Genomic DNA, 16,722 nt, shown 5'->3' with positions numbered 1-16,722 from the left:
TGGTTTGCTCAAGTCTTTCTCTGTCCCTTTATCTCTAGCAGCTATTCTAACAGCAGATCCTTCCTAGGAGCTTCAGACAGTTTTTATTTATGAAAAACATCTGCAGTTTTTGTATTTTCCAGTACAATTTTTACATCTAAGTAGGATGAAAGTGGCAGAAGGCTAGAAATGCCAGCTTCCCTCAATGCCTTGAGGAAAGAGGCAGTGCAGTCATACCTCATTGTCCTAATCCTCATCTTCCCACTGTTCTTCCTCATGCATCTGCTTTACATTTGTTGTCCTCTAGGAGGACTCCCCATATTTTTAGTAGAGAGGGGATTCTTGGTTTTATGTTACTCCACCTGGGAACCCAGCTGTGTCCTGCTGAGAAGTGAAGCAGAGTTATCCTGTCCCAGTGACTTGGAACAATCTGATCAGAAAGGGATGGAGGGGTGTCAGGGATGAGTGTCACCACCCTCTGTCCCAATCCCCTCATCAGGAGCCATAAGGGCACCAAGGGAAGAGAATAATTTGGATTTGGTGATTCACATCAGTTGATGTTTAGTTCTGGAAGTATGCCCATAGCCCTAAGTGTCTAAGAAAGGTGTTTTTATTTGCTTAAATGAGAAGCTCAAGCACACATGTTCTCCTCCACACAGCATCTGGTTTTATGGACTTCAGTTTGGAGTAGTGAGGGTATGGCTGAATGTAATTGGGGCTTAAAGGCAGGTGTTGCTGGACAGGAGGTAATAACTCCAGCCCTGTCATGGCAGTTAAGAACAGGGGTCCATGCCCAAATAAAATGCAGCTTTTTGTTCTTGTTTTGGGGGTCACAAGTCCAGCAGAAGTAGGCTTTGCAACCAGAAATTAATTTTAACTTAGGAATGTTTGGGGGAGTTAATGATTTACAAGGTAAAGACCATATGTATTCAATTTAAGCAGGATAAACATAGAATAACTGAGTAGCTTTTTAAGATATTGTTTCAGTCCTTTTTTTTTTTTTTTTTATAAAGACCATTTATTGTAAAATTCTGATTTAATTATTTCCAAATGCAAAGTAAAATTAATTTTAGTAATTTTGAGGCAGGAGTTAATAGTTATACAATAAATGTTAAGAGCTTTTTGGAGGGGAAATGAAATAGTGTTTGAATGTGGGTAAAGGCAGTTACTACTGTGTGAAGTGCAAAATATGCATCACTTGAAACTCAGGTTTTATGAAGAAATTGTTTTCAATAGCAGTGTTTGCTGATGCTTAATTCCTACCTGGATTAAGTTCAGCATTTGAATTGATTGTTCAAACCAAATTTTTCCATATTTTCTTTGCAATCCAAGATTATGTTGAGCTAAGTGAGTTCTGCAGTCTTTCACAGACGGTACAATGTTTCAGATGTGCTAATAACTGTATCATACTCATGTAATTGCATTAGAAGATAAGACCTGGAATAATAATTGATATGTTAAAAAGTGCAGATATCTCTTTTGGTGAATTAAAGCTAACGAGGCTGTTTTATTTTGGATATATAATTCACTTGTATTTTGATGTAGGACAGAAATCTCAAATTATCAGATATTATCACAAACCAAGAACATTAAGCATTAGTCAGCAGATTGTAATCTAGATCATCTGAATATCATCATATTCTGGGGAAAACAAAACCATTTACTGTGCAAAATGCAAGGCACCCTGTCAACACTAAAGGTCATGCAAACAGGACCTATCCCATGAGTAAAGATCAGCATTACTTCTGAGAAGGAATTATTTGTAGTGGTCTTGGTGAAGCAGCATAACATACCCTGATCTTGTGTTATTACCATGTATCTGTTACTGAGCTGCCTGTAAAATAACCCCCTGCCTATAACCCAGGCAGGTCATAGGCACAGGGAAATTCAGCAGCCAGGAGCAGTGGTTGTACCATATATAGACATTTCCCACATCTTGGCTGCCTATGGCTCTGAGCAACCTGGTCTAGTGGAAGGTGTGGCAGGGAGTTGGAACAAGATAATCTTTAAGGTCCCTTTCATCCCAAACCATTCCATGATTCTGTGAATTCCTGAGTACTGAAGAGATACTTGGATGAGCATGGCTGAATGTTGGAAATTCAGGAGTTGTTTCATGTTGGGGTACTTCACTGTTGATTTTCAGATTCTGTGCATGATAACAGAGTCCACTTAAAAATTGAACCTCTTCTGGGACAGACTCGGTTTCTTTAACAGAGCTTAATATAGTGAGTTCAAGGTGCTTCTGCTGTTTAAAAGATAGATTAAAGTAGAAATTAGAGTTGCCCATCTGTTGTAATTAAGAGGGCTACTGTATTTTTCCTCATAAATTAAGACTACATAAGGGGATGGAAGAGTATGAATTAATAGAAAAGGTATAACTGATTGCTCACTTCTGCTTTCACAAAGATTTAGTTAAGTGGAAATTTTACCTGGAAATCATTTCAACTTACTGCTGCCAGAGGAGGAACATAGAGGGGAGCTTCATGAAGTGCTGGAGAGGATGTATTTGCTGGTTAAGAATAGAAAAAATTGAAAGATTACAAAGGCAATAAATAGCAGCAAAAGGGAAAGTTATATAGAATACATATGCTCATGAGTAGAGACTTGAGTTTGTGTGCCCTTTCAGAGACAGGATTTGAGCAACACTGATGATGAAAAAGGGACAAAAAAGAGGATTGCAAAGCAGGGTTAGGAGTTGACAAGTACCGTGCAGATTCTGTGGAACAGTATGGTATCTGTATATTGGCTGCTGCCACTGTGTAGCTTTAGGACAAGAAAAATAAATTCAGGGCCTCTGGATGTTACTAAAAGTCTGTAGGAAACCTGTAGCTGAGGTGAGGTGGTGGCAGGTAGAATCCTGGTGATTAAGACTTGGTGTCCAAGGGAATGTCCTTATATACAGAAAGGATATTTGGAGTCAGAGTAGAATTACAGATGTGCAGTTTGAAATGTTTAATGTGCTCATAAGGTAACTCTTAGTGCTTCTGATCAAGTACTGTCCATTTTCATAAGGGGAGGCTCTGGCTTTTCTTCTTGAGGAAAAAAGAGTTGCAGAAGTTGTTCTGTTGTTGATTTTTTTTTCCAGTTCTGGTTTGTTGATACTCAGGGAATATGTTGTTAGAAAGTAGAGATTGTGTGTTGAGAGCAGCTGCAGTGTTGGACTTTTAAATGGAAATTTGTGTCATGTTGTGTGTCTTGCACAGCATCTGGAATAACAGAAAAGCTGTTTCAAAATTAAATTTAGGTAAAACAATACTGTCTGACAGTTTTCATAGGCATTGAAGCAAATTTGATTAATAAGATTCAAATGGAGTTACTGAAACAAGCAACTAATTCCATTAGCAACTGTAAATTAATTCCAAAGAACCTCTGTGGAGAAGGAATTAGCATAGGAAGCCCTGTAAATATGTGTACAATTGGGAACAAAGTTATCTGGCCTACAGGTGGTGGTATCAATCACAGCCTCGGTGCCCATCCCAGATTACAGTCAGTGTTGTGGTGTGTAGGAGTCTTTCCCAGGATGCCCAGACCAGTGTGTGGTGACCCTGTTGTCCCTGTGCTGTGTCAGTCCTGCTGAGCCCCTCTGGCTCCATGTTTCCAAAAGTGGTTCCCATGATGTTTCTGCGGGGGAAGCAAAAAACAAGTCAGCCAGCTGAATGCAAGTGCTTGCATCCAGCCTTTTTCTCCTGAGTCTTGCCTAAGTTCTGCATTAATTTTCTGCCAGTTTGAGGGAACTTGGGATGAGCAGCACAAACACATATTACCATGGAAAAGATGCAAAAATGGGGTGAAGTTCCCTGAGTGTGTGGAGCTGTGATGATAAGATCATCAACAGCAGAATAATATACTTGGAAAAAGTTTGACAAGTGACTTTTGTCCCAAGTAGTTCTGGATAAATACTTGGGTAGCAAAAGCTGCAGTGAGTGGTGATTTTTTGTGTTGAGGCTTTCAAATGGATAATGCCCTCACCAGGATGCTTGGGTGGGGCAGAGTACAGCAGGAGAGAATGAGGGAAATGTGGGATGAGTGTGCAACTTCATAATGAGGAGGGGAGGGAAAGGGTCCGTGCTAAGTGGCCAATGTGACATAATTTGCAAATAGGTATTGAGGTATTTGACTAAAAAAAACCCACCTATTTTTATTAAATCAATGTGGTTTTTTTATACAGCACATGAAGTACCAGTGTTCATCAATTACATCTGAAGTTTGTGATTTAAACAGTAGATCTGCAGGATTTTTTTTTAGCCTGGTAACATCAGAGCCATCATAAAATTAAGCTGAATCAGAGGATGATTCTTTTGTTGAATGCATAAAATATTTAGGCCTCAATGTTTGTCCAGATAGAGGAAGAAATCTTTAAAACTATCCATAAATTTTGTGTTTGCATTTCTTGCAGTCTGCCTAAAGCACTTGTCCTTGTATAACTGTCACTGGTTCTCTTCAGACAAGTGCAGTGGCAAGTTTGCTGCTGAAAAAGTTACTCACATGCAGTAGGCTTGACTTTGTCATCTTATGAGTGTGTGGATATGATGGCTTTTTTGGGGAGCTGTCAGGAAGCTAAGACTACAAAAATAGTGTAAAGAAATTTTTTTTCAAACCACAACAATGAAAATTTAAAATTCCTACATGAGAATGAAAGAGGGAAAAAAGGAAAAGTTGTAGAGAACATACTGCACGGACCCAGCTGGAATTATTCTTGTTGAGATGCTTTGAGAGGAGCAAACCTTGAAGGTGGTTTCCTTTGCTATGCTGTTACGCCTGCTCTTAAATCTGAAAAAACAATCTGGCCAAGTTTCATGTCTCATTTGGTTAAAATATAGCATCCATTGCTTTATGTAGCAGCATCTGCATGTGGCATCTCGCCTGGAGCTGAACCCCCTGTCTCTTTAACTGGTCTGAAAGCAAAAGCCACATCTCTGTAGCTCTAGAAGGAAGCAGGGTGGGCTCTCTGCTCTGTCAGCTCCTGGTTTTAATGTCTGCTCTGGTCTCTCCTCCAGCAGGTATCCCCCGGGCGTTGTCAGCGTGGCTTCCACTGGCATACCTGCAGCAGTAGAAGGAATAGTCCCCAACCCCATGTCTCTATCACACGGCCTCCCTGCTGTAGCCCACCCGCCCCATGCTCCTTCCCCCGGCCAAACTGTCAAACCAGAAGCTGATAGAGACCACCCGAGCGACCAATTGTAGCCAACAACAGCATTCCCAGCATCGGAGACTTCAGCCGCAGCGTGGAAAACAACACAACACAAAACAAAACCCTGGATTTTGATTAAAGGCAAAACCATGAACTTACAGGAGGAGACGATTATTGGTTTAGAAACTGGTCCAATATACAGTATAAAAGGAAAAGGTGGGAGACAAAAAAGAAGATTTGGAAACATTTTTTCCTCCGTATAAATTGTAGTTTGTCCCTGTCCAGTGGACTGATTCACTGTTTCTGTGTCCTATGGGTTCTTTGTTAAGCAAGAGAAGTTAGTAGTTAATTATATCATGAATGTACTTGTCTGTGTACAGTTTCTAGAACATTAAAAAGGGTTTGTTTGCTTAGCTGTCAACAAGGAAAAACATAAGGGAGGCATTCAACAAACCAGTTTTGAGATTAAAAATCCTTTCTTTTATATTTTCAAACATGCCCAAAAATGAGGCAGTTGGCAAACTTCTCAGGACAATGAATTTTTCCCATTTTTCTTTCTACGCCACACAGTGCATTGTTTTTTCTACCTGCTTGTCTTATTTTTTAGAATAATTTAGTAAACAAAAGAAAAACAGTTTCTCCTAATTTTGGCATGAGTTCCCTTCTTTCAAAACGAAGACAACCTTGCAAAGAGATTTTGAGGAAAAAAAAAAGGTTTTGTATAAACGAGCATTGTGCTTTTTGTCACCAGTTAAAGTATATATTATTGGTGGTATCTGGAAAAGGCACTAGACTACTGAAAAGTAGCAGCATTTCATTGCCTACATTGATTCCTTCCTGGTAATGTGGTAGGCTAGCAATATTTTTGGTTAAAATCATGTTTGTGACTGTAACCATTTGTATGAATTATTTTAAAGAAATAAAAATCCCAGACAAATATCATATGTGTAAAAATTTTTATTTCTAGTAACTGTTTATTCAACTTTTATTAGGTTTCTTAGCTGTAATTTTTAAACAGATGCTGTCAAGTATTTCATTTCTAGCTTTACTTTGCTCTCTGTTGTTTGTAATACTGTCTTGGAAGCTTGAAAAATAAAAAAAAAAAATAATTCTTTCCATACCATTTTTCCCTTTACATTTCGTAAATGTTGATCTTTTTTCCTGTGTTTCTAATGGAGTTTGAAATTAAGATGGATTTTGATTTGTACACCGGCATCATCAGCTACAATGTGGTAACAGCATTTATGCCACCACTGTGGGCAGAGCAGAGGAGGTACAACAGCAACACAACAACAACAGTAATAATAATAATAATAATAAATGTCTTTTGCCGAAGTCCAACACGAGAAGTGTCCATTGTTTTATTTGCTTCTGTGATGATGGAAGGCTGCAGCAGGATGTAATTGTGTTTGCTTTATTGAAGGAGTTTGTTCTTTGAGCACAGGTACAAGTGTGTTCCAGGCAGGTTAGATTCCAGCTGGATTCCGTTCCGACCTTTCCTGTGCTCCTGGGTAAGGCGTCCTTCATCCCTGCAAAGTTGAAAAAAAAAGACAAAAGTTTAGCTGCTTCAGGAGGGAAATCTATGGTGGGCAAAACTGAACTGAACCTCCTTGGTGGTATGTTGTCTCTTTTTTCACTATTAGTCTGAACAGAGCATCCACCTAAAGTTGGGTGAGCTGGTTTTATGGGATCTGTGAAAAGTTTTGGCCCTCGTTCCTGCAGGTCTGCAGAGCAGCCTCCACTTCAGTTTGGGAAAGGGAAGAGGCTGCAAATCACAAAACTCTGAAATTTGTGTGTCTCTATGCAGGGAGCACTGTGTACAGTGAAGTTTTGTCTATGGAAGAGAGGAAGTTTTTTGCCTTGAACGTTTAGAGGTAAAAAATGTCATCCATTTCAATTTATTTGATGGTAAAATGGTTTCTGTTCCCTCTGAAACAAAATGGAAAACAGCCCTAAAGCTGCAAGTTATCTCAGCAAAGACACTTCTAGGAGCTTTGAGGCCAAAAACTTGCAAAAAATCAAATGCAGTCTCCTTCTGTTGAAGTGGGATTTCATATTTCTTGGTTAATTCATATTGTACGATGTTGCTTTGTCAGACTGAAGTTGCTTCTTTAACATAATGTAAAGACAAACATTTAACATCTGGCTGCCAAGAATTGCTGACAGCCACATTTACAGCCCCATTTCCCAAGCTAAAACCAGGAGTGTTCCTTGCATTGTTTGGACATGGCTTGTGTAAGTACATTTTGTTCCTAGTGGATCAGTAATTAAAGGAGAAATTGTATTTACTGTGTGCACTTCTTGGGTTCAGTTCAGAAGCGTTTGAGCTGTTGTCCATGTTTGCTCAGACATAAACCTTTTCGGGATTTGAGCCTGAAATGCCGTGTTCAATGTTTCTATGTTGGTGTTGGAGGTTATCTCTTGGTCTGACTGGAGCAGAGTAATCCAGTTCCCTGCTTCAGAAAGGAAAAGCCACCTGGACAGGGACAAGACTGATGGATACTGACTTTGGGCTATGGTCTGAAAACCTGAAAAGTAGTGAAAAGCCAAACTTGGGGTAAATGACTGGTTGGAAAAGTGGCTCATAATAAACAGAAGACTGTTAAGCCAGAGCCACCTTCTTCTATGACTGCTTTTACTGGATAGTGGAAATGTGGTGAGATTTTCCTCTGTTTGGTGAAGGATGTGCTAAATAGGTGTAGACAGCAGAAGATGCAGTTAGTGGGAAAATACAGAGGGGAGAAGGTGATGGCAGCAGAGGCTACAGGTGACCTGAGGCAGGAGTTTGATCGAAGTACCTGCCTTGAACATGATTTGAACATTATTTGAATTGCAGGTCTTGACAAAGAATGAGGCTAAGCATGACAAAAATGCTGCTGGCTCAAAGGCTGCAGGCAACAGCTGTCACAAGGCTGTGGGGCTGCACAAGAATTTGGTGCTCTCCAAGAATGGGCAGAAAGATGCCAGTTGTGCAGGTGCAGAGTCAGGTGGTTGGAAATCAAACAAAAACTTAGCAGGAAAAGGACCCAGGGTAGGACTGGTGGATTGGTGCTGAGGGGAGGAGCAGTGTGGCGGCAGATTGATTTGGCACAGTTTATGTTACACAGGACCTCTTATATTTGCTGAGTAATTTTGGTCAGGCATTTTCAAAAGACTGAGCTGGAGCTGATGTCAGAGGAGAGATGGGCTCTCAAATTCACTGATGATGTGCAGGACTCAGAGGAAATCTGAGTAACTTGATATTTGCAGCTTAAAACTGAAAGCTGAGTTGGGGAAATGGGTGTAAGTAACAAATACTGTGGAGGAAGGAGAAATGTTAAAGAAATGCTGGTGCATAATAGTTTAAATGAGGTTAGGAAAAATTCTCTGTCAACAGGGAGTTGCTGGGACTCAGTCTTGAAGTCTCTGCAGCTTGGGTTGGGGCTTTTTTTTTTGTGTTTGGGTCCTTTTGTTTTTTATAGAACTTTGTTTTTATAATCCAAAATGTGAGAATGTTGTTTAAATATTGTTCAAGTTTGCAAGCAAACCAACAACTATCCATTTAGGATAAAACACTTTACCTTCCTTTTTAACAAGCTTCAAGGCTTTTTTCCTTATTACAGGGTTTTGGGGTTTTTTTGTGAAAATGTCTGGTTTTCTTGTTCGGTTTCCACCTCAGGTTATTAAGACTGGCTTTCCAAATGACCATGACTGCTGCAGTCTGTCTGTTCCCAGCTTGCTCCTTGCCTCAGACTGAAGGGTTTTCTCCTCTCATTTCAGTGGATCCATAGTGTTGATTGTTCTGCTTGAAGGAGAAGGCAGCACTACCATTTCTTTTATTCAGTTAACTTCAACCTTACTATTTTGTAAATTGAAAGAAGTTTTAAGGGCCCCGTGTTGTATTAGATCATTTGTCTGACCACCTAGTAAAGCTGGTAAGTGTGGTATGTGATATGAGTCTTCCTTAAATGATACCATGTTTTGAATTCAGTAAATCTTTCAGAAAGATTTCTAGTAGTTATGTGAAAATGTTGTGTTGGGCGTTTTTTTGCTGTTTCCTTTAGTAGCTTGTTTAAGTAAGGGATGACCATCACTGTAATTTTTAAATGGCTTTATTTAATTTGGCTTTCCCTGCCTCTAAATTCCAGTTATTGTTTCATGTTAAACATGAGGTCATGTAGGCTGGCTTGAATTTATTGAGCATGTCACATTTTAGCCATTTTGCCTTAGTGCTGAGGTCAGTGACACATCTTCCAGGAGGAACAAACTGTATTACTCATCTATTTTCTTTTCCAGTTGCTTCTATTGCACTATCCATCCTTTACGTCTCTGTATTTTTGCCCTTTGGAATGACATAGTCTAATATGGTTATCTTCTGCACATGGAATTTCAGGGTTTCTGATCTCAGTCTTTCAGCTGTTGTCTTCTTCCCTCCATCAGCTTTCCGATTTCCTTGGTAAACTACTTTCCTTTGAAGTCACAGGTGCTCAAGGAAATTAATTAATCCTCTTCTTTGTCCTTTGCCCAGGTAGCACCTCATTAGCAGCCAGAGCTCCACACTGAGTGGTCCTGCTCCGAGTGCTCCTTTCATCCACCAGCTGCACACTTTGTGTGTCTGCCTCTTGCAGAATGGACCTTACCTGGGTCTCAAACTTGAGATCAGCCCCTCAACTTCTGCCTCGTGTCCTTCCTTGTCTCTTTCTAGCCTTTGGGAGACCTGGAATTTTACCCCTAGAATTCTCTTTTCTGGAAGGCAATTCCCCTTTCCATCTGTGAGTTTCAGCTTGACACAGACTCATCTCTCCTTGGCTGACCTCCTTGCATGTCACCTCACTATAAACCCCTGTCATATATTACATTTTTTGTATCTGGTTTGGGGTTTGGGATCACCCAGCCAGTCTTTTTTTTTTTTTTTTTTTTTTTTTTTTTTTTTTTTTTTTAATGCAGATCCTCATCTGGAGTTTCCTTCCTTCATTTTCTGTACCACAAAAACAAATCAATCTCTTCATATCTGGTCTCAGCACTTCACTTTGCCTTTGCACTTCTGCTCAGAGCCATAATGCAGTGCTTTCTTGAAGTAGCACTATTTGTTCTGGGGGGTCATGATGGTGTCATGGCCACCATAAACAGACTAAAGTATGTCCTTGGGATGATTAGAGGCATTTGGGATGTGCCAAGATGATGCAGATAATTCTCTGAGCATGCCAGTCCTTTGAAGATATTTGTTACTTACACAGTCTTTAACTACACATCTACCCCCCTTCTTTCATTTGCTGCCGAAAAAGGATAAGGAGTTGCTGGCTCAAGAAATAAAGTAAGGAAGTTTAGGAAGAACCCCAAAAGCAAATGTCTCAAAGGGCAAAGATTTAAAGCAATGAAGCAGAGCAAGATCATAGCTTAAATTGCCACAATAACCTTTTATTATGTGTCACATTTGACGTATTAGAAGCAGACAATTATGTGTCAGTGTGACAGTGCTATTTATTTGTCTGTGCTGTGTAAACAGAGACCTTTTAAAGTTTGGGAAAAGCTTACAGAGCTGGCTCCCCAGATAAACTCTAGGAGATAGGGCAGCAAATCAACATCTAAAAATAAATCTCCTGAGACGCTGACATCCCAGACTTGTGTTTCTAAACCCCTCCAGCCATTTTCAAAGTGTCCCACCCAATACAATGGTTTGAATTCTCCAGGCAGTTGCCTCCAACACAGCTGTTGGCTCCACAGCCTATCCCCATCCCTGGGACCTTGGGAAGCAGCAAACTTCCTCCTCAGCACACCTAAAAGCACCAGAGTAAATCCCATTTAAGTGCCCACTGCTTGCTGTCAGTAGGATTTTGGTTAAGCCCTCATGTAAAGCTAAGTCTGTGCTGTATTTTACTGCTTTTAAACCACAACAGAAAGAAAATCTGCTGTTGGTGTTTTCCAGTAACACATTTGCAGTTATCAGCACCAGTGGTTTCCATGTGAAAATGGGGTCAGGGGATTTCCAGCCTCTTATTGATACAAGTTTTAGTTCATTTTGCTATTTGCTTGCTCATGGTTTTTCAAAGCCTAGTGTACGTGAAATGTGTTTATTGTATATGAAGTTCTGGTGATAGATTTTTGTCTCTTAAGTTGCAGCACTTTGTAATTAGCTCCAAGGCCATCACTTCCCATTCCCAGCATGGAGTGCCTGTCCTTTGAAACTGATGGCTGAAACAAGGTTTTCAAGTATTCGTATTCTGAACAGCTGTAGTTTTCTTTTTTCTCTTCCTCCTGCAGACTAGCCATTTTCAGTGCAGGACACAGTCCTCATATTGCAAGAAGCACAGGTAAGAGTGAAAAACCTCCACTGTGACTCAGAGCTCATTTCAGAGGTTTTCAACCTCCATAAATTTAAAGAAGAAAACCATGGTTTTCATCATGTAACTAGTGGCTGAGTTCTGATCCTATTTTACAGAGAAATAGAAGTCTTGATTCTGTTCAAAGAGCAGTATTAAATCATTCCCCCTTAGATTGTGGCACATACACCACTTGGATTTTCAGATGTGTCCTGGAGCAAGATGTGTCATTCCAGTGAATGCCTTTCCAAGTGACACGGGGTCTGGACTGAACCTCATCATTTGGAGAAGTCTCTTTATGTGTTACATCCAATTTTTCTGAGAGGAGGATAAGGTTTCTGATGTCACAGTGATCCCTAAATCTCTTTAGTTTTCATCTGCAGTTAATTGTCAGTGGAGCTGCAGTGGCTCCCAGTAGTTCGTGATGTTTGTGTGACACAGCAGAGTTCAGAACTAAGAGGACACCACTTTGAAAAAGGCTGTTGAGCCATTAGATGGTGGCTGCTCTTAAATCGAGATTAATCTGTCTGGGGTCTCTCTTCTGCTTGTCTTCAGTGATTTAACTAAAATCCTAAGAGGAATAGCTCCTCGTGTATAAAGTTTTTCTAGTTAAGTGCTTGAGATTACAATGGAGCAAACCAGGGAGAGTTTCTACACATCTGAGTGTGTCCAGAGTAAACTTCAGATTGTAATTCTTTAATTTTCTAGTTTCAAAGTGGCTTTGCTACTTAGGTGATGCATACAGCAGAAATAAAATGTCATGCAGAAGAGGTACCTCTGTGTGCTGCTCCTTATCCCCTCTCTCTCCAGATACATTCAGCCCCCATCAAATCTCTCCCCTGAGGACACAGAAGGATGAAACTTCTGTAAGATGCAGAGCTATATTTGAAAAACTGCTTTGATAATCCACATCTGATAATTCACCCCCAAAATCTATTGTTGTGAGGTTTAAAACTCCAGATGTTGGAAGCTCTCTTACACAGCTGCTTAGGCTCAGCTCCATCAGCCTCTGAAATCCCTCTGGGGATGTAGATTCCTGGGTAGAAAGTTTTGTTTGTGATATATTGGGGGTTTTTAAATGCTTTTTCGGTGTGATCATTTCAGGGCTCTGGACTTGCAGAATTGCCTGCCCAGCCTGCTGTAGTCTTCTCCTGGCTGAGTATGTCAGGGGATAGAAATTACTGCCTGACCTTCTGGGCAAGTTAAATACATGAAAATCCAGGCGAAGGAGGCGATGCATCCACGTCCCCCGGCAGCCCCGGGCAGGGAAGGGATGATGCTCCGAGCGTGTCCCGAGGCAGCCCCTGCCTTTCCCAGCAGCGCGGAGCCGCAGCCCAGCTGTTCTTTCCCCGATTCCATCTCAGGATTCCTTGGCGCTCCCCGCCAGGATCGTGTCCTGCCTCTGCGGTACACGAGCTTTTCTAATGCTTTCCCGGCTAAATTTCAGACCTGCGGGCGCTCTGGCTTGTGCCTGTCACGCGTGCTTTATTTTGTGCCCTTCTGCTGTTTCCCTGCCGAGGGGCTGATGGTGACAAAGGCGCGGGGCGCCGCGGTCCCTCCGCGGTCCCTCCGCGGTCCCTCCGCGGCCCCTCCGCGGTAGCCGCTAGGTGGCAAAATGCACTTTGTGCATGGAAACGACGTGAAAACCGGGAAAACCCCCGGGAAAAGCGGGCTGGCCTTTCCCCGCTGCTGCTTCAAGACGCCTCCTTTATTTTTTGATAAACTATTTTGGCGTGTTTGGATACAGCGCATGGAGCATCTTCCCTTCGGAAGTCTGTAAATGCTCCTGCTCTTATTTACGGCTTGGTCGTTGGAGGTTGGCAACAGATTCTGCCATCGTATCCCAGAGTTTGAAGAGGATAAGGTATTAACCAACCTGGTGAGACTGTTAAATTCACAGAATTCACTGTTCAAACCCTGTGCCTATACTGGCTCCCCCGTTAATCACAAATCAGGCGTCATTTCCCTTATAAATTACCACTGGGATCTGTTGAGGACAGGGGTTTTGTAAATTATTTATTTATAAACAAATAAATGAATACTGGATATTTCCTTCTCCAAATATTTTAGAGGCACAAATATAGAGGGAAAAATGAAGCAAAGAAAATCAGAGGAGAAACGTAGATGCTCTTGGCATTTTCCAAAGCCAGGGCATAGATTATGCTGTTTGTTATCCTGACTCTATGAGATTTTGTCCTCTGTGAAATACATCCTTGTGCTTTTGCCTACCGGAGATGTCTCAAGTTACAGACTTCCATCAGGGTCTGGAGGATTTTTTTGTTTTCTCAATAGCTTCCAGGGGCCCTCGTGGGGAAGTTTCCAGTTTCCTCTCTGTGATGACAGCAGCGCTTTTGGCTGGCTCCTTTCAGACACCTCACTCTCATCCAAGCCTGTCCTACCCTTGTTGTCCAATTCCCTGACAACATCCTTGCAACCATGCACCTCACTGCCCTGCTGAGCCCACCTGGATTTGGGTAGTGCTGCCTGTTCTTCAGAGGTGCTGGGACATGAAATTCATCCCCTGCACACCTGGGTCCTGCAGTGGCTTCAGTGGCCTCTTCACTGCCTCTTCTTTGGTATTGCTTGGAAAGGCAAGGCCCCCACATGATGCTCTGATATACCATGGTGTGTAATGTGTTATGGTATGGAACTTGCAGAAACATGGGCAGCGTTTGATTTCTTTTCTTTCTCTGTGCCGCTGGCAGAATGGACATGGAAGTCTAAGTGCTAAAATTAGGCACAATAATAATGCCAACAGATTGGGTCTAGAAAAGAAGCAGTAGAGGTGAAACAGCTTTTTGGCCAGTCATTTTTTAATGGAGCATTGGTCTTCTGATGGAAGGCCACTGGATTTCTGAGTGGCAGACTCTGTGCAGTCCCATGGAAAATGCAGCATGGTGCTGGTCACTTCAGCATCATGATGTTCAGGTGGCCACACTGATGTTCTCAAAATATCACAGGTTTGGATTTGCTAACTTTTGACTACTTGCCTTCAGAATCTTAATGCTGATATTTTAAGATCTGTATTCATGAATTCACCTTTAGTTCTTGTGGCTTCAAAGAGTTCTAGCTGTTTAAATAGTGTGGCTAACTTCCAGGGAAGCCCTTCAGTTTGAAATAATTTCCTATGAGGCAAAAGTGAAAAAAAAAAAAAAAAAAAACAAACCAACAAACAAAAACAAAACAAAACAAAAACCAAAAAACCCAACAACAACAACAAAAAACCAACAACCTGCTAATGGAGTAAAAACCAGATTTAAAAAAAATGCTAAATATATAAAAATATATTTTTTGCTGGAATTAAAATAGATTGACAACATGTATTTGTCTTTGATGGACATGAGAAACATGAAGAGCCATGTAAAAGAACCTGGTGGTCCCAGTCTACAGCAAAGGTAATGTATTTGTTATTTATAAAGGGTTAATCAATGATTTACAGGCATTGCAATCAATAGTTAATTGATTGTTGTAGGCTTGGTTCCCACATGGCTTGTAGCTATCCACAGCATTGCATTCACTGTAATGTATTTATTAGTTATTAATCACACACTAGTGATTTTTAAATGTCTTAAATGTTTTAAATTCACTTTATTAGGGGTAACTAAATTTTCAGTAGCACATCAGTGAACTCGAGTTCTGCTTTCACATTAGAAAAAGCTAATATGAGAAAGCAGCTAATTTGGCCTTGCTTTCTTTAATTTAAGGAACCCATCAGCTGCATACATGGGAGGAACTATCACATTATAAAAGCAATTTTAAGTAAAACACACCATTTATGGAAGAAGCACTCTTAAAGATTTTTGTAATTACAAATATTTGTACTGTTAAGTGAATTCCATTGAAGTATTTGTTGCTGTTGCTTTATTTCCCTGGAGGACTGTTCTGTAGTGGGAGCTTTGTTATGTTGATAAATGTGCCTGAAAGCTTTATAATGTACTGATGCATTGTAATGATAAATAGAGCTGGTTAAGTAGTAAAGATCAAACACACAATTAAACAAACTGTAATATACATCTTGCTGAGCAAGGGAAAACAATAGTGGAATCAGTAGAGATGAATACAAATGGCTTTATTGAACTAAGCAAAAAATATATTCTTATGCCTACAAAATGAGGAAATTTGGCCTGATACTTGCACGAACAGACTTATAAAGTGCTTAATCAGATATAAAATGTCTTTAAGCTGTTCCGCATTTGCAGACAGGGCTTTCTCTGAGTAATAGATATGTGCAGGAGCCCAGAGGTTGAAGTGAATCAGTGCAACGTGGGACAGCCAGGAGAGGAGCCTGGCACAGCAGGCAGGGCTTGCAGGTCTGCCACAGCAGGAAAATTAACAAAAACACGTCGCACTCGACAAAAAGATTAGAACAGAATATTGGCAGTGCCTGCTCCTATTGTCAGAATGTCTTTTCCTAGAACCTTTCCCAGCAGGAAGGTTGGTTCACACTTGGCGAGGCCACAGAGGTTTCACACTTGTTTTTGCTGCTTGCTGTTCCAAATGCCAGGAGGAAATGTGATTCAGAAGGAGCACGCTGGAAGAGGGAAATGTGGCCATGCATTATTGCAGAGGCACAAAAAGGAAGCTTTAACATAGAGGCATTGAGAGGGACTTTCATTCCCCACTCACAGCAGTACCCACACAAGCTGCTTGCAGATTGTTCTTGTCCATCCCAACCTTGAATTTCTCTGAAGGGTGTTCTAAGTGAATTTCCCTTGCAGCAGTACCCATGGCCAAGTCAGCACAATAGGAATTTCATAGCTCATTTTACAGATGCTGTGGGGAAATAACTCCTTGAGGAGTTGGGCAGGATACAGCAGCCAGAAGAAATACTAATTCTCCTGGATCAACTTTTTGTGAGCTCCTACCCTACGCATTGGTTTACCCACCTGGAATATCATAAGCCATTTAGATTCCTTTGCATATCTGGGTATTAACAAGGCTCAGGGGGAGCAGCCAAATCCTGCTTCACTGGTGCCAGCAGTCAAACCCCTAAGCCTTGTGCACACTGGCCAATTATTGTGTAAAATCCCCACTGGTGCTCACCAAGCTCTGCTCTACCACCAGGAGCTACCCAGCAGACAAAAAGCATCTGCTGATGATGTGGTGTGGACTGCTGGAAATGTCCTTTCCCAAGGATGTGGAGTGTGAAATGTTCCAGCAAACCCGTTAGCTCTAATTTGCTGTGTGCTGCTGACTGCTGAAAGCTTTGCACGGCCTCCAGGAAGTCGGGCTTATTTAATGAGAAGCAAGAGAGTAATAAGTGCTTCCAGTTTTTGGAGCTTAAGAGAAAAAGGAGTGGCTGGGGAAGGCACT

At 41.2% G+C, this 16,722-nt stretch overlaps 1 protein-coding gene across 12 annotated transcripts in view; it reads left to right on the top strand.

Annotated features, from left to right (window-relative positions):
• The window catches only part of CTBP1 (C-terminal binding protein 1), a 232,382-nt gene extending 225,931 nt beyond the window's left edge, over positions 1 to 6,451 (top strand). For 11 of the 12 annotated variants that reach the window (XM_021535691.3, XM_021535692.3, XM_077782703.1 and 8 more), the window contains one exon: positions 4,977 to 6,451. In XM_021535691.3, the coding sequence (XP_021391366.1) occupies positions 4,977 to 5,163 (187 nt within the window). In that variant the 3' untranslated portion in view covers positions 5,164 to 6,451. The remainder of the gene's footprint in view (positions 1 to 4,976) is intronic. The other variant, XM_021535693.3, reaches the window with a different exon arrangement.
• The last annotated feature ends 10,271 nt before the right edge of the window (positions 6,452 to 16,722 follow it).

The sequence above is a fragment of the Lonchura striata genome, chromosome 4, assembly GCF_046129695.1.
Source record: "Lonchura striata isolate bLonStr1 chromosome 4, bLonStr1.mat, whole genome shotgun sequence".
Taxonomy (NCBI): Eukaryota; Metazoa; Chordata; class Aves; order Passeriformes; family Estrildidae; genus Lonchura; species Lonchura striata.
This window is presented reverse-complemented; position numbering and strand designations above follow the sequence as displayed.